The 23389-nt window shown below is 42.1% G+C and overlaps 1 protein-coding gene across 10 annotated transcripts in view; it reads right to left on the reverse strand.

Moving 5' to 3' along the window:
• Window positions 1-23389, reverse strand: part of CACNB2 (calcium voltage-gated channel auxiliary subunit beta 2) — a 389518-nt gene that overhangs the window by 38638 nt on the left and 327491 nt on the right. For all 10 annotated transcript variants that reach the window (XM_027594126.2, XM_027594129.2, XM_027594134.2 and 7 more), the window contains one exon: window positions 1228-1350. In XM_027594126.2, the coding sequence (XP_027449927.1) occupies window positions 1228-1350 (123 nt within the window). The remainder of the gene's footprint in view (window positions 1-1227; window positions 1351-23389) is intronic.

The following is a 23389-nucleotide window of genomic DNA, read 5'->3' on the forward strand; positions in this document are numbered from 1 at the left end:
CAGTATCCATATCTCTTTCTAAAAGTTAATGAAGTGGTAGGCTCTGGCGCCCGGCTGGCTCAGTCGGTTAAGCAGCTGCCTTCGACTCAGGTCATGATCCCAGGGTCCTGGGATTGAGTCCCACTCTGGGCTCCATGTTCAGTGGGGAGTCTGCTTCTCCCTCTGTCTCTGCCCTTGCTCCCTGCCCCCTGCTCGTGCTCTCTCTCTAATAAATAAATAAAATCTTAAAAAAAATAATAAATTATCTGGGCTTCTTTTTCTTACATACATAAAAACACATACTTGAGTCGAGGCTAAAAACGTACCTCTCTACCTCTTTACCAAACAGAGTTTTAGAGTATGGATTTATTTTTTTAATACATTTTTGTTACTGGAGTCTAGTCTAAGCTCTTTCAATTGGCGGTCATCACCTTCTTTACCTACAGCCCATATCACAGTGAGCACTGAAGTTTACATATGCTCCTCATGACCTATCAACCCTCAGATGCAAGTCGCTCCAATTCTCATTCCTGCAGGTCCAAGGAAACCTCATACTCACACACTGAGAACATCATTCAGGGGGAATTTCTGCTCTTTTCATACCATGTTCTGCACAGCAGGCATCTGATAAATGTTGACTCAAAATAAACCTTAACTAAGGGTGCATCTTTCCAGTGTAGGGATATGAGTCATTGTTAACTGACAGGTGGAGACTTTTGGCATGGAGAAAAAGGGAGTGTTCTGCTCTCTACTCCTTTGCCTCAGTAGCTCCAAGGCCTACCATTCTCCCTTCCACAGCAGACATTTACTACCCAGGGAGGGTCCAGGGCATCGGTGGTCTGCGTTCAGGCATTGTCAGCAGAGAGGAGAGATCATGAATTCTAGGTATTATTATTAACCCTCCCCAGATGGTTAAACTTGAGACATGAGGGGAAAACGACACACAGCCAAGGTTAAAAATTAAAACAAAAAGTACAGGTTATGCATAAAAAAGGATCCTCTACTCCAGTAATTCCCAATTTCTGGGTCACAGAGCCCAGGGGAGCCCTGAAGTTAGTGCAGGATGCCTGTGACTTCTTTCTTCTTTAAAAAGGTTATATTTATATTAGAAAAGGTTGAGCGGCATTGCATCCACGCACGTTACACAAGTGGGGCTACGTGCAATGCTAGGTCACAGCAATAAGAGAGAAGAAATGATGTCTCAAGGTGAAAATGCATGCGGGCAGAAATTCAAATCCTTTTCCTTACTTCCTTAACATGCAGAAAATCTTTTGCTTCGAAGGAGATGGCCATGCCTGGCACTGGAACATCATCTTCGTGGGCTGCACTATAGCTGACATTTGTCCGAACAGCAAATGCAACGGGCTTTGTCTAAAGAGGGAAAAGAAAGGGAGAAAAAATTAAAAAAAAAAAAAAAAAAAAGAAAGAAAGAAAGAAAAGAAAAGAAACAACCAAGTTCCTCTCTTTTCTCCCCATGATACCACCCAACATACACTGAATTATCTACTGTCATTGTTGTTTTCTTCCACCTGCGTCCCTTCTCACAAAACAGCTCATTAGTATTCACGGCACGGGAAGTCTTTGCGCTGCGCACCGCATACCACCCACTTCTGAACTAGGGAAAGGCCACTGTTCTCTCTGAAAGCACTACATGTCATGAAGGTGAAGATGAAGTCCCGAAACATGTGTTCACAACATAATAGCTTGTAGCCACCGGAAATCAGGAGACACACACAGAAGGATAAAGTGCCCCGTTCTTTGGTCTCAGTGAAAAAGACCTAGTAACTGCCACTCCCACCCCAAACAGCTACTTTAATGAATAATGACATAATTCTAGAAGTACAGTGTTTGGGGTGAAAAAGAACCAGAGACTATGTCTAATTCATGGCTGCAGGGAATTATGAAATCAATGACCTTTAATTCTTTTTTTTTTTTTTTTAAGATTTATTTATTTGAGAGCAAGAGAGAGAGAGAGAGCACAGAGGGGAGGGGCACAGGGAGAGGGGAGAGTCTCAGGCAGACTCCACACTGGGCGCAGAGCCTGAATCAGGGCTTGATCTCACGACCCTGAAATCACGACCTGAGCTGAAACCAAGAGTCGGACACCTAACCGGCTGAGCCACCCAGGTGCCCATCAATGACCTTTAATTCTATTATTTTTCATCCTTGAGTTTGGTCAGCCATTGAAGATGGCCACATGAATTAAGCCATCCTTCACTATTTGATGCTTTGCAAATTTACAGGTTAAGTATTTGTCCTCTATCTAGGCAATTCCCATTTATCTACAAGGTGAGGAAAAAACAGGTAAGCGCAGAAACGGTGAAAAGCGGTATTACTGTCTTAACTGGCATTGTGTTTTTTCACACTGTGGGCACATGGACTTTTTCTGAGCAGTTTCTCCCTACTGAAGGAGCTCTTCTTTGGCCTGGCTTGTCAGGGAGGAAAAATGGGGATTTGGAATAAAAGCCCCTCTTTATTTCCAAATGTTCCACAGTTAATCTGTTCACAGGATTGTTGTCTGGGTTGAGGACCAAGCTAAGAGCCAAGAAGTCACTCAGATCCATCCACAATATGCAGACTGAGAAAGGCTACCACATTCTGGATGAAGGCACAGTAGACACAGAGTGGACATAGGATAGGAAATCTGATCCTTGGTATCCACTACCATCTTTAATGACATAGAAGGTGCTTTTCCTCGAATGGAAATAGGGAATTTTTAAAAAAGATTTTATTTATTTGTCAGAGAGAGCGAGCACAAGCAGGGGGAGTGGCAGGCAGAGGGAGAAGAAAGCTGCCTGCTGAGCAAGGAACCTGATGCGGGACTCGATCCCAGGACCCTGGGATCATGACCTGAGCTGAAGGCCGATGCTTAACCAACTGAGCCACCCAGGCACCTAGGAATAGGGACTTTAAAAAAAGAAAGAAAAAAAAGTTGCCTATAATTCTACCACTGAAACACAATCCTTTTTTTAATTTTTATTTTTTTAAATTTAAATTCAATTATTTACCATATATTGTATTATTAGTTTCAGAGGTAGAGTTCAGTGATATTCATCAGTCTTATATAATACCCAGTGTTCATTACATCACATGTCCTCCTTAATGTCCATCACCCAGTTACCCCATCTCCCCATCTTCCTTCCCCTCCAGTAGTCCTCACTTTGTTTCCTACGATTAAGAGTCTCTTATGGTTTGTCTCCCTCTCTGGTTTCGTCCTGTTTTATTTTTCCCTCCCTTCCCCTATGATCCTCTGTTTTGTTTCTTAAATTCCACATGAGTGAGATCATATAATTGTCTTTCTCTGATTATTTCGCTTAGCATAATACCCTCTAGTTCCATCCATGGTTGTTGCAAATGGCAAGATTTCATATTTTTGATGGCTGAGTAGTATTCCACTGTATCTAGATTAACACATCATCTATCCGTTGATATGTCTATGGACATCTGGGCTCTTTTGATAGTTTGGCTATTGTGGACATTGCTGCTATAAACATTGGGGTGCACGTGCCCCTTCGGATCACTACATTTGTATCTTTAGGGTAAACACCCAGTAGTGCAATTGCTGGGTCGTAGGGTAGCTTTGTTTTCAACTTTCTGAGGAACTTCCATACTGTTTTCCAGAGTGGTTGCACCAGCTTGCATTCCCACCCGCAGTGTAGGAGGGTTCCCTTTCTCTGCATCCTCGCCAACATCTGTCGTTTCCTGACTTGTTCATTTTAGCCATTCTGACTGGTGTGAGGTGGTCTCTCACTGTAGTTTTGATTTGCATTTCCCTGATGCCAAGTGATGTTGAGCATTTTTTCATGTGTCTGTTGGCCATTTGTATGACTTCTTTGGAGAAATGTCTGTTCATGTCTTCTGCCCATTTCTTGATTGGATTATTTGTTCTTCGGGTGTTGAGTTTGATAAATTCTTTATAGATTTTGGATACTAACCCTTTATCTGTTAAGACATTTGCAAATATCTTTACTCATTCTGTCAGTTGTCTTTTGGTTTTGTCGACTGTTTCCCCTTTGCTGTGCAAAAGCTTTTTATCTTGATGAAGTTCCAATAGTTCATTTTTGCCTTTGTTTCCCTTGCCTTTGGAGATGTGTCTAGCAAGAAGTTGCTGTGGTTGAGGTCACAGAGGTTGCTCCTGTGTTCTCTAGGATTTTGATGGATTCCTGACTCACATTTAGGTCTTTCATCCATTTTGAGTCTATTTTTGTGAAACACAATCCTTGATAAAGTGATGGTGCTTCCATTTTTTCCTTGAAATTTCTTTAAATATTATAGATTTTACTCCCACAGCCACAATCATATTTCACTTTTTTCCAGTTTTTAAAGTAATATACTATTTATATGATATGCTTTTTAAATATACCATTTACAAATTATTCCAACTAATCACCTTTTTTTGCTAGGTAGGTTTATAATTTTTTTTTCACAAATATTCTACTTTGAAAGAACTTTATACAAAAAGCCTCTTTCTATTTAGAATTCTTTCCTTGGGACAGATTCCCAGAGGTAGCATGAGTAAGCCATGAGTTACCAAGACTTTCTTAAATTCTGTTCCAAATTACCGTCCAAATGGGCTGCACCATTTTAAACAGCAACCAGCAGTATATGATGGTGCCCTTTAAATGAAGACATAGTCTTAATCAGACTTGGTTTTACTGCTAGAAATAGGATTTTCTTGAATAGATCTTTCCATTATTCAGGAGAGTTTCTGATCACAAAAATGTAGATCCAAGGTTTTTGTTTGTTTTTGTTTTTTTAATGTTAGCATGGTCTCTCATTTCCCTCAAGGTCTTTTATTCCTTGGAGGATACAGAGTTTAAGCATTGCATATGTGTTTTCATCTCTAGAAGACATAAATTTTCAACATACAACTCTACAGAGGATCCTGTGAAAAATCTCCTGTCTTTTATGCATTAACTTTTCAAAGACTGCAGTCCTAGGAAGAGGAAACACTGAAACACAGAAAAACTGAAGGTGTGGTGCAGGTTAGCATATAGTAACAGGGGCCACAGATAATAATTTTATGCTCTGACAGTCTAAGACATAAATACAGAATGTTCCTCCTTGCTTGGCTCATGTTTGTAACCAATACTGCTCACATTAGATGTGGAGCTGTATAGGGGAATCAGCTGTATACAACATACGAGGAGGAGAGAACAGTGGAATCCCGTCCCTCAGTGTTTTTACTACAGGAACTCTCTTTCTAAAATCAGAATGGACAACAGTGAAAGTGAAGAGGAGAAACAAGGCTTTTATCAAAACAAAAGAAAAAGACTCCAGGATGCGAACCAAAAGAGCCAAATGATGTCACCTTTGGTTCCCTGACCTCCTTTCAGCTCTAACTCAAGCAGTGCGCCTACTGCGTGGAAGACATTTTCTACATCAATTCCGTTCGCATGGGTTCAAGAACAGGGCATTTTAAATGGGCCTGGATTTGAGCTCTGATTCTGCCATTTATCAGGTGAGCAACCTGGGCATTATTTCTTACCCTCGCTGAGCAATGTTTCCTCATGGCTAAAATGAGAGTAATAACACCAGTACGGCAGCATGATTATTTCAGAAAATGCACGTCACGAGGTATGGGAAATCCTGCCATTTGCGATGGACTTGCATGGACCCCAAGGGCATTACGCTTATGAAATAAGTTAGACAAAAGCAAATACCGTATGATCTCACTTATATGTGGAGTCTAACCACCACCGCCCTACTTCCCCCGAAAAACCCAAACTCTAAAAATATGCACGCACAAGGCCAGGCCAGTGTTCGGAATAGAGAGTGCTCAACAAATGGGCATTTGCAGGGCACCTGGGTGGCTCAGTCAGTTAAGCCTCTGACTCTTGGATTCGGCTCCGTCATGACCTCAGGGTCGTGGGATTGAGCCCCGTGTCAGGCTCTCGGCTCAGCAGGGAGTCTGCTTGAGATTCTTTCCCCCTCATTCTTCTTCCTCCTCTGCTCCTCCCCCTGCTCACCCAACTCTCTCTCAAATAAATAAATAAATAAATTTTAAAAATCTTAATAAAAATAAATGGGCACTTGCTATACACCACAAAAATGCCACACCTAAATAAATGTTTGCTCATATTCACCCGTCTTTTAAGGCCCTACGTGGACGGTTTCGTCTGTGTTCTTCCACTCTGACGCTCCTCAGACCAAACTAGTTAAGAGAGTTGAGGACCTGCCATATGCTGTAACACTAAATGACGATCACATTCGAGATGGTTTTCTTTTCTTTTTTTTAAGATTTTTATTTATTTATTTGACAGAGAGAGACACAGCGAGAGAGGGAACACAAGCAGGGGGAGTGGGAGAGGGAGAAGCACGCTTCCCCCCGAGCAGGGAGCCCGACGCGGGGCTCCATCCCAGGACCCTGGGATCACGACCTGAGCTTAACGACTGAGCCCCTCAAGAGCCCAGGTGCCCCTCAAGATGGTTTTCTCCAGTGTGCATTCTTTCGTACTATCTCCTACACGAGCACACGGTATGGCTTCCCCAGATCTGTTTGCTTCCACCGTCCCATCTCTTGAATTCTCATTTTCTTTCATGCTTCCGCCATCCCAACTCTTGAATTCTCATTTTCTTCCACAGTCCTCAGTCACAGAGGCGTTCATTTTTTTAACCAACTTGGAAGTCCCAAGGGAACATGGCTTAAGGAATCTTTGAATGTTTATCCCATGAAACCATCATTTTTTTAACCAAACATACCCTGCTTTCAGTGGACACCCGCGCATCCGGCCTGCGCGCTGCAGGGTCCTCACAGGACTTCCCCTTTTCCTCATTCGGGCCTCTCGGCCTCACTCCCATTCACATACACACTTTCAGCCCAGAAGGAAGCCTTTTTATGGTTTTTCCAGCATTGCTTCTCTCCTCAGGGCCCCGGGACGTGCTTCGGCAGCCCGCAGTAAGAAGGGAGCAAGGCAGAAAACACACATGCAAAGTGGCCTGTAGCCCTAGGTGGGGTCCTAGCAGGACTAGTGGGAAACAGCACTTAAATACCAACTGAGACTGAGATCTGGAATCACCCTCCTCCACAGAATCACTGGGATAATAAGTTGACTGGGAGACCATGTGATCCTTAATTCCACTTTCTTTTGACCTCACTAATACCCTAAGAACTTTCTTTCTCAGGCCAGTGCCACAGCTGGAGTCTAGTGTTGCTGGATTCCCGGCTCACTTGTTCTGTGGTGGTAGAGGCCATGGGAGGTAGGGGAATACCGTCCTACCAGTCTCTGCTTCTCACTCCCCTGGGGCCACGTGACGAGGTGGATGCATTCCTTTGCCTTTTTTAGTACTTTCTACCCGGTATATGCTCCATAGCATAAGGTGGTTGCTAAAGCCCTCTCATTTTGTAGTCACCTTCTTGGCACACAGAATTAAAAGTTTGCTGCACTTCAGCTGTGAACTAACTAAAGCTGAACAGATTCTTCACTCAGTAGGTACCAATCTGTAGAAGAGTAGAGCATCTCATCTTCCAGAGTAGCATGCACAAGTGCTTTCAAAAGGCTGTGTCACTTCACCATAGTATCTCTCTCTGGTCTGTTTTCAAATGTGTTTGAAAGGGGAGATGAATAAATAATACAGATGTAAAGCAATTCTACTCTTCTCCTTCATGTCCTCCTTCATCCTGTACACGGCACGACTTAAAATCAAATTATAAGAACGACAGAACGTCTGAGTGGTGTGCTGTGTATTATGCAGAGACTGGCGCATTTCTTTTAATCCCAGCAGCAACTGGTTTTCCCAGATGAGGGAAATGAGGCTCAGAACAGTTCTCCTAGGCCACAAATAATGGAGGGGATATTCAGACCCAATGATCTCATTCTAAAGCCTGAGCTTTCTGCAGCCCTGGGCTGCCTTTCATTCAAAAGGGTACGTTAATGGCCATTTTAGAGCACTTAAATGTCCGGGTGAAATTCTGAACACTTGAAAATTGTGCTTTACAAAATGCTCAAAAATCGACTGGGACAGAAAGAGGTAAAAAAAAAATCAGGCCAAAGTCTGCCTTGTAGTGTCATTTAGTCCATTTAAAAAACAAAACAAAACAAAACAAAACAGGTAACACTGAGCAGTTTCATGTGTTAGAACTACAAACTGTTCGGGGCGCGTGGGTGGCTCAGTTGGTTGAGCGTCTGACTTTGGCTCAGGTCATGATCCCAGAGTCCTGGGATGGAGCCCCGCATCGGGCTCCCTGCTCGGCGGGGAGTCTGCTTCTCCCTGTCCCTCTGCCCCTCCCTCTGCTTGTACTCTCTCCCTCGCTCTCAAATAAATGAATAAATCTTAAAAAAAAAAAAAAAAAAACTGTGGGCATTTACTGTAAAGTTCATGTATTTCTGCCTCTTTGCACTTGAATCAATTTGTGGTCCAATAAATCAGTAACAATGTCAAATCATGATTTTTGTTTGTATACGACTTTTCTCTCTTCTGTTTTCCACAACATATAAAAACTCTATTTCATGCAAAGAGAATTAAGATATTAAAACATATGTGAGGCACCTGGGTGGCTCAGTCGTTAGGCGTCTGCCTTCGGCTCAGGTCATGATCCTAGGGTTCTAGCATCGAGCCCCGCATCAGGCTCCCTGCTCCGCGGGAAGCCTGCTTCTCCCTCTCCCACTCCCCCTGCTTGTGTTCCCTCTCTCGCTGTGTCTCTCTCTGTCAAATAAATAAGTATAATTAAAAAAATAAAAATGGGGCGCCTGGGTGGCTCAGTCGGTTAAGCGTCTGCCTTCGGCTCGGGTCATGATCCCAGGGTCCTGGGATGGAGCCCCGCATCGGGCTCCCTGCTCGGCGGGAAGCCTGCTTCTCCCTCTGCCACTCCCCTTGCTTGTGTTCCCTCTCTCAGTCTCTCTCTGTCAAATAAATAAATAAATCTTTAAAAGATAAAATAAAATAAAAATAAAGAAAGAAAACATATGTGGTTTCGAGGCTTTCAACAAAGCCACAAAAGAGATTGAACAGGGAGAGCTGAAAGACCACAGCTATTATATTATAGTACAATGTACTATATATATATATATATATGTATATATATATATGGAATATACTATAAAGAATATATATATAAGGAATTTATAATATGTATACTATATTTGAAAAGGGTAAGAAAAAGTCATGCAAAGTTCCTTATGATAAAATGTTTCCTGGACTAACTTTTAAGGATTTTCACTGGCCTTACAGTTACTCTTGGGAGCATTCTAACTTTGCTTTGCAAGTTTATTACTTTTGGAAAGACTCCTTTTCTATGCTGCTGTATCACCAAAGATGCTTTGGCTCCAATCGTGGAAGCCTGGGGAGTTTCTGTCAGTTTACAATCCCAGGGTAGAATTCTTCTGAGTGATGCCTACACGGAGTTATTAGTACAGCTGAGTGCTGAAGATCCAAACCACCCGGTTTCACCACCGCCTGCCCCAGGTCCAACCTAGCCCCACTACAGTCCAGCCTCCTGACCCAGAAGGATGGCCCCCCAACATCTCAACCCTCCCAATTGTTCCTCCTCCTCCTCTGACTTCTGCTGTCTAGCCTCCCTTAAGGTCCTTCATCCTGCTGCCATATGCTCTACTGTGCTGAGGGATGGATGCCGGAATCTGGTTATCCACAGGATGTACGGAAACCCAACTAGCAGGGCAGGGGGGTGTTCATGCACAGCTCTGGGGCCACAGGACTTGCTTTTTCACATAACCAAAGGAAGCTGCGTTAGTGCTCCAGAGGCTGGGCCAGTGACAGCCCACAGGTTCTCGTTAGAGATACGTTTGAGGTTTACAGCAGGAGCAAATTTTTATATTTTCACAACCTTCTGGAATCATAGACCTAAGGCTATCAGGACAGTTATTCTAAGTAGGCGATAATGAACTTAAAAAAATCTGTTTCAGCCCACTTCTGGGAACATATCCAAAGGAAACAAAAATACTATGTTGAAGAGATATCTGCACCCTCATGTTCACAGTAGCATCATTTACAACAACCAAGCCAGGGAAACAACGTAAGTGTCCATCGATGGATAAATGGAATATTATTCAGCCATAAAAAGAAGGAAATCCTGCCATTTGTGACAATATGGACGGACCTTGAGGGTATTATGCTAAGTAAGATAAGTCAGACAGAAAAGATGAATACCATATGATCTGACATGTAGCATCTCAAAAAAATAAGCAAACCAAAAACTCTTTGGTCATAAAGTAACAGTGATAAAACAGATTATAGCAAGTTTGTGGCACTATTTCTAGTTTTCTTCCTAGACAACGACTTAATGAGTTAATAATGAAACCAATCATATTAATGGATACAACAAAATGTTTACTAAAAACGTGCTAGTGGTAGAATACCTAGTTAAAAAGCAGAATGAAATTCACTCAAAACAAACTTCTGGTCGTGATTAGTAGAGTTATTTGAATTTTCATGCACTGATTTCTTTTTTCTTTCCTTTCTTTCTCTTTTTCTCTTTCTTCTTTCTTCCTTTCTTTCTTAAGATTTTCTTTATTTATTTGTCAGAGAGAGAGCAAGCACAAGCAGGGGGAGTGGCAGAGGGAGAAGCAGGCTTCCCGCTGAGCAGGGAGCCCGATGCAGGGGCTCGATCCCAGGACCCCGGGATCATGACCTGAGCCAAAACAGACTGAGCCACCCAGGCTCTTCTTCTTAATTCCTTCTTCTTCTTAATATAAAGATGCATTTTACTATGCTCAATAGCAAGGTAGGTTTTTTCCACTTTCATTCTGAAACTGTCAATATCTAATAACATAAAAGAAAAATCCATAGTCTATATGTTTTAATGTCTATAATGGATTTGTCTAAGTATTAACTACCCCCAACTTGCAATATTTTTAAAAGAAATTTAAAGAAAAGTATGACCCAGATACCTATTATGAGACTATAGAAAAGAGCTTAAAAATCAAATTGGATTTTTGATCTACTTTCTTGTGGTAATCATTTCCTATAAAACCTGCTAATACGCTTCCATAATTAAAAAGGACTCAAATGGGAGGGTCACCATTGAGTCTCACACACGAAATCCGCAGGAACTGAAGGGATGGTAATGTACCTTCCCGAATAAAATCACAGCTATTTTTTACACATTAATACTTCAGTGCCCAGTTATTCTTCCCTGTACAACTTGCTACTTTCAGTGATAATCAAAAATCCTTCCCATATAGAATGAAAATCTTCTTTATTTGATTCCCTTTACATACAGGCGGAAGGTTCTACAGCATGTTGTAAAAAAACAAAAATCTTGCCTTAAGCCTTACCAATCATTGCACTTTTAAAAAATATTTGCCTAATTTATTATAAACTACCAAGGGGAGTCTGGGAATTCCTTTTTTTTTTTAAGATTTTATTTATTTGAGAAAGAGCACACGAGAACACAAGCAGGGGGGAATGCCAGAGAGAACGAGAAGCAGGCTCTCCACTGAGGGGAGAACCCGATGCGGGGCTTGATCCCAGGACCCTGGGGTCATGACCTGAGCCGAAGACAGATGCTTAACCGACTGAGCTGCCCAGGCGCCCCTGGGAATTCTTTAACAGCCAAATATATCAAGTCACAGTAATAAAAAGAATGTAACTAATTATGTATTCTGACCACTGAACATTGACTCCGACTGAATAAGCAAATCATCAGATTTGTCACAAGATAAAATTTACATATGCAGTTAATGGATTTGAGAAATTTCAAAGTCCTTCTCTAGAATTGATTCCGTTAATGAATATTTTAAGAACATGTTTACTATCTTGAGTCCCTGCCCCCACATAGCTTATTTTGTATTCTAGTAGAGGGGATCTCAAATAACAAAGTAGAAAAAAAAAAAGTTACATGAATAGAGAGTAACCACGGGGTGGGGGGTGCAGGGTGAATAGGCAACATGAAATGGGCAGTTAGGGAAAACCTCTTTAGAGTTCTCATCCATTCATTATTTGTGTGTCAGGCACTGTTTGGGACAGTGAACAAGAGAAACTAAGATTCGCCTGCCTTCTAGGAGTTTACATTCCAGGGGGAGACACAAGGCATAAGTAACAGACATCACAGACAAAGTATATGTTCAAAGGCATGTTGTAGAAAAAGAAAAATCAAAACAAGGTAAGGAAAACCCGGATGCAAGGGGACAGGGCAGGTGGAGTTTGAAACAAAAGCATGAACGGGGGGAGCGAATGCAGATATGTGAATTCAGGCAGAGGAAAGTGGCACGGCAGAGGAAGACAAGCTCTGGCTGAGTGGAGGGAACCCGGGAAAAGAACAAAAGATGAGGTCAGAGCTCTCAGCTTTGATGTGGCTTTATCAGGTCACAATCAAGATGTTCAGCTTTTACTCTAAATGAGATAAGTCACTGGAAGGTTTTCAGCAGCAGAGTGATGCAGTCTGGTATGTTAACAGTACTATGGTGGCTGTTAATTGAAAAGAGACTTTGGGAGCCAGAACAATTAGGCAAGAAAAAGAAGTAACAGACATCCAAATTGGAAAGGAAGAAGTAAAACTGTCACTGTCTGCAGATGACATATTATATAGAGAGAACCCTAAAGACTCCACCAAAAAACTGTTAGAAATGATAAACCAATTCAGGGGGCGCCTGGGTGGCTCAGTCGTTAGGCGTCTGCCTTTGGCTCAGGTCATGATCCCAGGGTCCTGGGATCAAACCCCACATTGGGCTCCCTGCTCCGCGGGAAGCCTGCTTCTCCCTCTCCCACTCCCCCTGCTTGCGTTCCCTCTCTCGCTGTGTCTCTCTGTCAAATAAATAAAATCTTAAAAAAAAATGATAAACCAATTCAGTAAAGTTGCAGGATACAAAATCAATATACAAAAATCTGTGGTGGTTCTTTATGCAAATAACAAAGTATCAAAAAGCGAAATTAACAGTCCTATTTACAATTGCATCAAAAAGAATAAAATACCTAGGAATAAATTTAACCAAGGAGGTGAAAGACCTGTACACTGAAAACTATAAGACACTGATGAAAGAAACTGAGGAAGACACAAATAAATGGAAAGATATTCCATGCTCATGCAGTGGAAGAATACTGTCAAAATGTCTACACTATCCACAGCAATCTAAGATTCAATGCAATCCCTATTAAAATTCCAATGGCGGGGCACGTGGGTGGCTCAGATGGTTAAGCGTCTGCCTTCGGCTCGGGTCATGATCCCAGGGTCCTGGGATCGAGTCCCGCATTGGGCTCCTTGCTCGGCGGGGAGTCTGCTTCTCTCTCTCCCTCTGCCTCTCCCCATGCTTGTGCTCTCTCTGTCTCTCCCGCAAATGAATAAATAAAAATCTTTAAAAATATATAAAAAAATAATAAAATTCCAATGGCACTTGTCACAGTAGAAATGTGATTTAGATTTACATACCTAATCTATAAATTAGATTTGTAAATCTTAAAATTTATATGAAACTACAAAAGACCCCAATTAACCAAAGCAATCTTGAGAAAAAGAACAAAGCTGGAGGCATTGTGTCCCCCAATTTCAAACTGTATTACAAAACTACAGTAATCAAAGAATATGGTATTGGCATAAAAACAGACACATAAATCAATGGAACAGAATGACTGAGCCACCCAGGCACCTCTGAAACCATAAAACTTCGAAAAGAAAACATAAGTGATAAGCTCCTTGACACAGATGTTGGCAATGATTTTTTGAATCTGACACCAAAAGCAGCAAAAGCAAAAATAAGTAAGTGGGCCTACACCAAACTTAAAAAGCTTCTGCACCACAAAGGAAACCATCAACAAAATAAAAAGGCAACCTTACCAAAGGGGAAAAATATTTGAAAAATCATGTATCTGAAAAGGGGTTAATATCCAAAATTTATAAAGAACTCACACAATTCAAGAAAAAAATAAAAACAGTCCAATTAAAAAAAATGGGCAGAGCACCCGAACAGACATTTCTCCAAAGAAGACATCCAGATGGCCAACGGACACATGAAAAGATGCTCAACATCACTAAGGGAAATGCAAATCAAAACTACAATGAGATATCCCCTCACTCCTGTCCGAATGGCTAGTGTCAAAAAGACAAGAGGGGCACCTGGGTGGCTTAGTCGGTTAAGCATCTGCCTTCAGCTCAGGTCGTGATCCCAGGGTCCTGAGATCGAGCCCCGCACCGGGCTCTCTGCTCAGCGGGGAGTCCACTTCTCACTCTCCCTCTGCCCCTCCCCCTGCTTGTGTTCTCTCTCTCAAATAAATAAATAAAATCTTAGAAAAAAAAAGACAAGAAATAACAAGTATTGGTAAAGACTGTGGAGAAAAGGGAACCCTCATGCACTCTTGGTGGGAAGGTAAATTGGTACAGCCACTATGGAAAACAGTATGGAGGTTCCTCAAAAACTTAAAAATAGAACTATATAATCCAGCAGTCGCACTCCTGGGACTCCAAGCATTTACCGTAGCAGCAGGTATACAGAAGTAACTGTTAAAGGACTCAATTGGGGCTGATTTTTTCTGTTAGAGACATCAATTATCAGGTGCTTATGCATTACGTACTCAATGCAAGGTTCTGCTACCACAGAGGTCGGGGCCTATAAAACCCAAATGGCTAAATCATTAGGGGACCAAGGTTGGTCTGATCAGGATTTTGTTTTATATGGTTAATATGCATGCGTGCACACACATACACACAGAGAAATGCAGTACACATCTTTCTTTCTGCGTATCAAGAATCTGATCGGGGTGCCTGGGTGGCTCAGTCGTTGGGCGTCTGCCTTCGGCTCAGGTCAGGATCCCAGGGTCCTGGGATTGAGCCCCGTATCGGGCTCCCTGCTCAGCAAGGGGCCTGTTTCTCCCTCTCCCACTCCCCCTGCTTGTGTTCCCTCTTTCTGTCAAATAAATAAATAAATAAAATCTTAAAAAAAAAAAAAAGAATTTGGTCACTTTGGATCTGAGGTCTTCAACTAAGGTATGTAAAGGATTAGCAAACACCCATGGAGAAATTTATCAAGTAAGAAATCCCATATGAAGAACATAGACCGTATCAGCAATTTCAGTGAATTCCCTGTCATCTGTGGAATGTATTCTCCTTCAAAAAGAACATACTGGCTTCTTTTCCCAATGAGGCTGTCTCTCCCTAGAGCAGTATCTTCAAAGGCCATAACGACTCCTCCAAGTCACTGGGCAAGAGGCCGACACGAGGAGAATGTGCTCGATTTTATTTATTCTGGGTTGTGAAATGGCGGTCTCCTCACCTTAGAAGGGCAATTACTTAGAAGTAATTTTCGGCTGAGCCAGCCTCTTAAGAAGAAAAGAAGTGTTTATATTTAATTTTACTACTGGTTAGTTTTATCAAGCATGATGACAGTATTTCTCAAGTTACTTGGAAGTTACTGGTATAATTCAGAAAGAATTTTTACTTTATGCTCACTGCTTAAAAAAACAACAACCTGAAAAACTTGTCTTTTCTTCGGTTATTGTCATGGACTGAATGTTTGTGCTCCCCAACCCCCATCCCCCGAATTCAGATATTGAAGCCCCAGCTTTCAGTGCAACTGTATTGGGAGATAGGGTCTTTCTAGAAGTTGGGTAAAATGAGGTCATAAAGGTAGGGCTCTAGTCCACTGGGACTGGTGTCCTGGTAAGAGGCGAAGGAGACACCAGGCAACTCTCTCTCTCTCTCAGGGTGCACACAGAGGAAAGAATGGCCAAGGAAGGACACAGCAAGAAGGGGGCCCTCTGTAAGCCAAGGTTAGTGTCCCTGCCAGAAACAGACCTCGCCAGACCATGACTGAAGACTTTCAGCCCCCAGAACTGTGAGAAAATCCATTTCTCTTGTTCAGGCCACACAGTATATGGTATTTTGTTAGGGGAGCCAAAGCAGAACAGCACAGTTGCTTTAACCAAATCTATATCATGGTTTACATTTCTAATAAAAAGCACAACTTTAATCTACATTGTTTTGACATAAAAGTCATTCATAACCAAAGAGTGTTTCTTTATCCAAAATTCAGAGAGAATCAGGGAAATGTCAAGTCAAAACACACAGACAGACAGACACACACACACACACACACACACACACACACACACACACACACACACACACACTTCAACACACATTTACTTAACATCTACTTTGTTTAAAATCCAGCACTGCGTAGGTCAAAAGACAGGATGGTGCAGGATTCAGGGTCTCCTTCTCAAGCCTGTAAAGACCCCAGCTGGGGAGCTGGGTGCCTCCACCAGACCCAAACGCTTTAGCAAGGGCAGCAGAAAAGTCTGGCTCCCTGGGGGGGTGGGTTCAAACACACCTGCTCACTTTCCACCTTTTGTGTAGTTGCGGTTCGAACTCCTGAATAGCTACTTTCTGTTTGCTTACGTGCTATACTGAACCTACCTAGCTGTCCCATGTCTTAGCCAGTTTTCTCCAAATTTCATCGTTTCCAGTTTTCTTAAAGTGCAAATATTAAAAAATAAATAAATAAAAAGTGTGGTGATGTCAACAGGGACCAAGGCCCATCATTTTCTGAAGATGCCTCAGTCCACAAAGTGCAGCCTGGAAACATCCAGAACCTCTCGCACAAGTGGTTTGACATATTGCCATCAAGCTCGTGCTATGTACTTTTATTCCACTGCAAGGACAGGAACGAAAGAATTAAGACAAACCAGCAGTGGTATCCCTTCTAAAGTACCGCTTTGCATTTAAGCTGTTACAGAAAGGTCTATTCCGTACTTAGAAAATTATGCACTACAAAGCATTTCCCAAGAAGCGTTCTACACAAATGCAAGGAAAGCCTTGACAAAGTACAGGCTGACAAACCAGGGGAGACATAGTATTTTTTTGTTTTCATTCTGCAATCTTCACTTCCTTCTCCAACAGCTGCAGTCTTCACTACCCAAGTCCCTCAATTCTAGCAACCCCAAGTTATGCAAGTTGGCTTGTGTTTATTTCGTTATTGTTTGTATCACACTGCGTGCTTTGTTTTTCCTAAACAGAAAACATGGAGCCAATGATCTCTGTGACCAAAACCAAATGTTTTGGCGGAGAATAAATGTGTACAGAGCTGTGGGTAGCAAGTTCGAACGGGAGACCCTGTCTAATCCTTCACATGGCTGTACCACCAGCCAAAGTAAAGCTTTGTGACCGCCTGGTACCGTCCTCGAGAGGGCAGGACAGGGTGCAAAGGAGGAAAGCAGAAATCAGCTCTGATGTGTGAAAAATTTTGTAACAATGACGAATGCTGAATATCGACCGGGTTGTATTTTTAGATTTTTAGAGGCAAGGTTACCAGTTGCACATCTACAACTAAACTCTGATAATAACTCGTGTTAAAAGATAAACTGAGGTGTATGAACATGTTCAAGATTGAGTCTGACCAAACACCGAGTCAAACCAGGCAGCCCCGAACCACAAGCAGTTGGGAGCACCCCACCCACAGGAGCTGGGGGGAAAGGCTTTTATTATAGAGAAGACACAGGAGCAAAGCAAGGAAAGGGATTGGCTACAGCTTAAGTGGTTGCCTTATCTGCGAAAGCCTAGTTGGCTATGAATGATGGGTTTGTTGCCCGGGATACAAGTGCATTTATAGGAATCGGCTCTGGCTTGGTTTTGGGGTGCTTTCAGAGGTTACCAAGGCATTAGAGTCACCCCAGTCAAATGGCCTGTTTAATTACTTTAACACTTGTAATGACTCTACAGACCTTTACTAAATGCATCTTAAGTATCTGCTCAAACATCTTCAGTCAAATCAGGGGCCATTTCCCACTTCCTAATGGCCTTCTGCGAGTCGTCTTTAGAGAAAGGAGCTGGCTACTGAGTGGGAACGTAAGGAGCACGGTTGACTTACTTGGGCATCTCTGTGGCAACAGAAAGATATCTTTCCATGCCATTTTTAATGGTCGCCTGTGTCTATACCCACTGACTAAATAATATGTCCTACTTAACCAATTAGATGACCTCTAAGTTCCCCCATAAAGCAGAAGGTGAGGCAGAGTGTTTACAGATGAGTAAACCCAGGGAACAGAAGGAGACAGTAAACCAAAGAAGGAGCGAAAGAAACTATGAGGGCTCATTACTGACTTGGCCGCTACTAGGAATTGCTTAATCCTTCCGACGATCCTCTGGGAAGCCACATAAGCCAGGTCTCGGACAATCTGACAGAAAGAGTGTGTTACTTAACCTCGTCACTGGTCAAAGGTGTTCTGGCTTTGGTGTGACCCTCCTGCGTCCACGTACTCTGTGACAAGCACGGTCCAGCAGGAGAACATCTCGTGTCAACAGGGAAGAGCTGAGTGGGGTGAGGTGAACAGGAAGTGAGGTGCAGAAAGAGCCCATGCAGATGGACTGCCTCAGAGATGGGGCTGGGGGCATCTCATGGGGGTGCATCAGAAGTCCTTTTTTTTTTTTTTTTGCTATTTAAAATATACATTATCTTAGTTCAGGCTGCTATGTAAAGTACCATAAACTGAATGGTTTATAAACAACAGAAATGCCTCTCTTACTGTACTGGAAGCTGGGAGTCTAAAAGGAAGGGAGCAGCGCGGTCAATCTGGTGGACGGCCAGTGGTGGACGGTTTCAGTGGTGGACGACCATCTTAGATCTCATCATTTTATCATCATGTGGTAGAAAATAGGGTGAGAGAGTTTCTGGGGTCTGTTCTGTAAGGACCCTAATCCTGCTCCTAAGAGCTTCACTCTCATGACCTAATCACCTCTCCAAGGCCCTTCCCTCCTGATAACCTCACACTGGGGGCTTAGAATTTCAACATACAAATTCTAGGGGGGACACAAACATTCAGTTCATGCACACATCTAAAACTTGTTATCCTTAATTATTTCCTCTGATAAATGCTCAGATCAAGAGGTGTTTATATCCAAAAAGTGTGATATAAATCATCAAATTTCCCTCCAGAAAGATGTGCTATTTCTCTTGCCTACTGACAGGGGGGAAAAAATACCTATTTTCTCTTAGCCCCGACTATGAATCCAAAGTCTCAAGATGATAGGTTGGAGAAAACCTTTGAATTCTGCTTCCTACGGTTTATAACTACTTACACTTGATAGAATTCACTCAGTAATCAAATAATTTCCTCTTTAATTCATCAAGTATTTTTTCAGTTCCTCTATGTGCAAGGTTCTCTCTTTAGGGGAACACAGATTAACAGGAAAAACCATCTCACGGTTTTGCTCTGTGAGATGGATATCCTAGCGGGACAGAAATACTGACATAACAACATTATTCACTGCAGTTGTGATAAGTTTTACAAAAGGGATGCATTGATGTGATGGTACTTACCAGAAGGCTTAAATAGAGGGACTTCCCTTATTCTAGAGGTCAAGGAGAACTAGCCTTTTGGTAACCCAGAGAGAAAAAAAACCCCACACCTCTAATATTTTAAAGACAAATTAAAAATAAATTGTGATTCTCAGATAATTTGAGTAATTTTTCAAAATCAAGCAAACATAAACTTGTCCAGGTCAGCACTGGCCCCTTCAAGAAGGTGTTCTTGGAAAAAACTGTGCATGTATTCTAGAGTTGTTACCATTGTTTGAAAATTATTTAAAGTTCATTTTCTGAAAGTGTCAAATAAAAAATATGACATTTTGAATGCCCTTTATATTGATATCTCATTTCCTCTGAGGACAAGTTAGTTTTTCTGAAACAGCCCAGAGTCATTCAAAGCCAAGTTTAATGGATAATGGTCAACCTGAGACATAAATTTTTTACATTACAAACATTGCTTGACTGTAAAAGTAATGTCTTCTTTCTGTACTTCAATACATCGCCTCAGAGGACAGTCCTAGCATTCTGTCAACACCTTCTGAAAGAAAGTTAGTCCCTACCATGGTTCCCCAAAGTTTTCTTAATTTTTTATGCTTCCATAAGCCATCTTCTTGGAATTTTTATTAAGAACTTCAGGTATGCCTGGAGAAATTTCTTAGCACAGGACTGTCAAGAGGCTGGATCATAAGCTCTGTGGTTATTTGTGTTTATTCGTAGCAGAAAAAAATCAAAGAGTTTCAGTAATAATTTATATATGTTTCTATCTACCCCCACAAAATCAAGTATTTCTACTTTTAAAAAGAAGTGCTAAATACTAACCACAATTTTGAACACCCAAACAGTCACAATTTATAGGATTTTTCTCCCCTCCAGTGTGCAATAGAAGAATTGGGAGAAGTAGTAACAAAGAAATGATCTACTTTTTACTTCTTTCCTTTTGTGCACCTTCCTCATTTTATTTCAATTCAGGTATGCTAAGTTTCCTAGATTTGTTTTGGCTGCTAAGTAATTTATAGTGCACCTGGGGAAGGAAAAGCTTTGAAGAGTTGTTTTTGTTTTTGTTTTCTAAATGGCTTTTTTTTTTTTCTCTCCAGCTTTATTAAGATATAAATGACAAATCAAATTATAAGACATTTAAAGTTACTACATGATGATTTGATACACACACACAGTGAAAGAATTTCCCCCAAGTTAATTAACAATCCATAACCAGGGCGCCTGGGTGGCTCAGTTGGTTAAGCGACTGCCTTCGGCTCAGGTCATGATCCTGGAGTCCCGGGATCGAGTCCCACATCGGGCTCCCTGCTCGGCGGGGAGTCTGCTTCTCCCTCTGACCCTCCCCCCTCTCATGCTCACTCTCTCTCAAATAAATAAATAAAATCTTAAAAAAAAAAAAAACAATCTATAACCACCCCCCATATTTATCTTTCTGAGAACATTTCAGTTCTGCTCTCAGCAAATTTCAATTACACCATACAGTGTTATCAACTGTAGTCACCATGTTATACAATTAGATCCTCAGACCTTATTCATCTTATAACGGAAAGTTTGTATCCTTTAACCAACTTCTCATTTCTCTCCACCCTCCAATGGCTGCTCCTAATGGGCAGGCCCTCTCTGAGCTCCAGAAAGGCTATTGATAGTCCAGAGGGAAATTTTAATCTGGAACTTTCTACAGACAACACAATAATTAAAAAAAATGAACCCCCTCCCCCATAGAATGAAAAATGTGCCCCGTGTAGCTTGTTGCAACATAAGCACGGTTACATATAAGTACATTATTAATGGTATGTTGCACAGTTTTATATTAATTGTCTTTTGTTCCTTCTACGGTTGGGTGGCTCAGAAATCCTCTCTCCTGATCCAGTACAGTGCTTCCTATGCTCACATGTCAGGGCTCCCCTGGTACATCTCTGCCAGGGATGGTAGCTTTTGTCTGTTAAGTTCCTTATTACTAACAGTAGCCTGTTTGCAGTCGCCTGAACATCACTATGAATGCACACTTTAGCAGACTTATACACAAAAAGGTGTTTCTTTCCTGTGTTCTCTCAAAAACAAAATAGAACAGAGCAAAACAAAACAACCTCCCTGCCACCACCCTGCAAATCCTCCTGACATCAATTACTCAGAAATCGGACAATGTCTTTCCTTTCTATTGTGTGGCCCTTCAGCTCTTCACCTCCTGCTCTGTGTTCTTCCTGCATTTCAGGATCTGTCTGCCTCGAGCTTAAGAACAACCAGATGCAAAATCCATACTCTGGTGGAAAGACAAGCTTCCCAACCGGGTCAGACATGGTTAAAAAACACGAATACCACTATCGGCTGGGCTCCCAACTAACATCCTCTCCTGTGTTTTAAAAGACCAAGGAAGTTGACTGCTTATGCATTTCATGTTCAATACCAACTGGCTACACCAACATGCCACCTATTTTTCACTGTATACATTTTAAATCTAACAAGTCCTAGAGAACATCACAGTTGGACACTGTTCGGAAAAGAAAATTAAAACCACAAAAGTCGGGACTCCGAGCTGTGGTTAAATAGAAGTCAGTGGGTTTCCCCAGAGGGTTCTGGGGAATGCAGAACAGGATGCAGTCATTGTATTATTGAGAAGGCCTGGGGAGACCAGCCTTGGCCATGAACTGGTTGCGTGACCCAGCACACGTAAACCCTTCTAAGCCTGGTTCCCATATCTTAAAGAGGGTTCTGTGAATCAGAAGCAAGCTGGAACCATACGTCACTCTCAGCAAGGAGCCTGGCACAGAGAAACATGCAAAAAATGGTGACCATCAAAACAGGACGTGACAGAGGCCCCTTCCTAACCAATTTTGAGTTCTGCCAGTCTAGTACCAGCAGATAAATAGTAAGATCTGCTTATGGGGTGGGGACAGGGGTGGTCAGGGAGAAACCAGTAAGGCACCTCTTGATCCAGAGGGCAATAATTATAGCCATACTCATAGGATGTGGTCCATGGATGAGCATGCACCCCAACATTTAGCAGGCATCACCAGGCTAATGAAACCAACATTGAGTTTGATCTTTCAAAAGGCAAGCTGGATGCTTCCTGTGCTTCAGGGCTACACGCTCATCTACGCAGGCTGTCTCTCCAGGGACTGTGAGCCGTTGCTGAGTAAGAATGCATGAATGAGGAAAACGCTTGGTGAGTTGACACCCTCACCTTCATGCAGCCTAGCAATCCTCACTGATTGACTAATGGCATCTTAGTTCAGGAGCTTGACTAAGCACCTGGCTTAGACCACGGGCCCTGAAAGTCACCCTGCCTCGCAAGGTGTTCAGATTTGCCATGTCCCCCCTGCCCCGCCCACCCCCCCCCCCCGCCCTACCAGGAGAGCTTACTAGAAGTCTCATATAGTTTTTAAAAAAGGCTCTTTTTTTCTATTTGAGAAATTTCAGGGAGATATCTGGAAGCATATGTTTCATCGTCTTGACGTTGAGAGCTCAAAGAGCCCTTCACAACTGAATCCAGCCTTCTCGTTTTAAAAATGAAAAGATGCAGCCTGGCAATTTTGGGTCTCATTCAAGGTCAGAGATAGCTGCGTGGCATGGGGCTGCATCGGGGGCTCTGTGCTCCGCATCCAGTGACACCCTGGTCCCGCTTCAGATACATGGAAAACACAACTGAAATCCCGGGAAATGATTTTTAACTTTGCATGGTAGTTTTCAATTGCTATTTTACAGCCAGGAAAGGAGAAGTATTTTTAAGCAGCAGGAACCACCGAAAAGTCAATCTCCCTCTCCACTTCGGCTATTTAAAGCACATTACGTTAATTGTCTGTGTGACTGAGTTACAGATAGGAGAAGGCACACATTGCTGGCACCACCTCCTCGCACACCGGGGCACCAGATGAGTATTGACTGATGGCTTCAGACACTAATAAGTCCAGAGTCTGTTCCTAGGAAAATGCTTTGCATGAGTCATTAAGGCTATTTTAGGGCTTGCTGTCTTGAATTGAATGTAAACTAGCGCTGGTGATTCTGAATTTAAATGTGGTTTCATTGAGGGAAGGGGAGAGCAGAACATATATTGTTTTCAAGGCTTGGGCAGAGGCACTATGTTTTTGAAAAAGGACTGATGGTACATCTACAGACTTGGATAACACATTACTCTTATAAATTCTTTGAATAACAACCCCAATATTGATTTTATGTTTATTAATGTATTAACTTAAATCAAAAAATATTACTACACAAAGCAT

This window comes from Zalophus californianus, chromosome 9 (genome assembly GCF_009762305.2).
Source record: "Zalophus californianus isolate mZalCal1 chromosome 9, mZalCal1.pri.v2, whole genome shotgun sequence".
In the NCBI taxonomy this organism is placed as follows: domain Eukaryota; kingdom Metazoa; phylum Chordata; class Mammalia; order Carnivora; family Otariidae; genus Zalophus; species Zalophus californianus.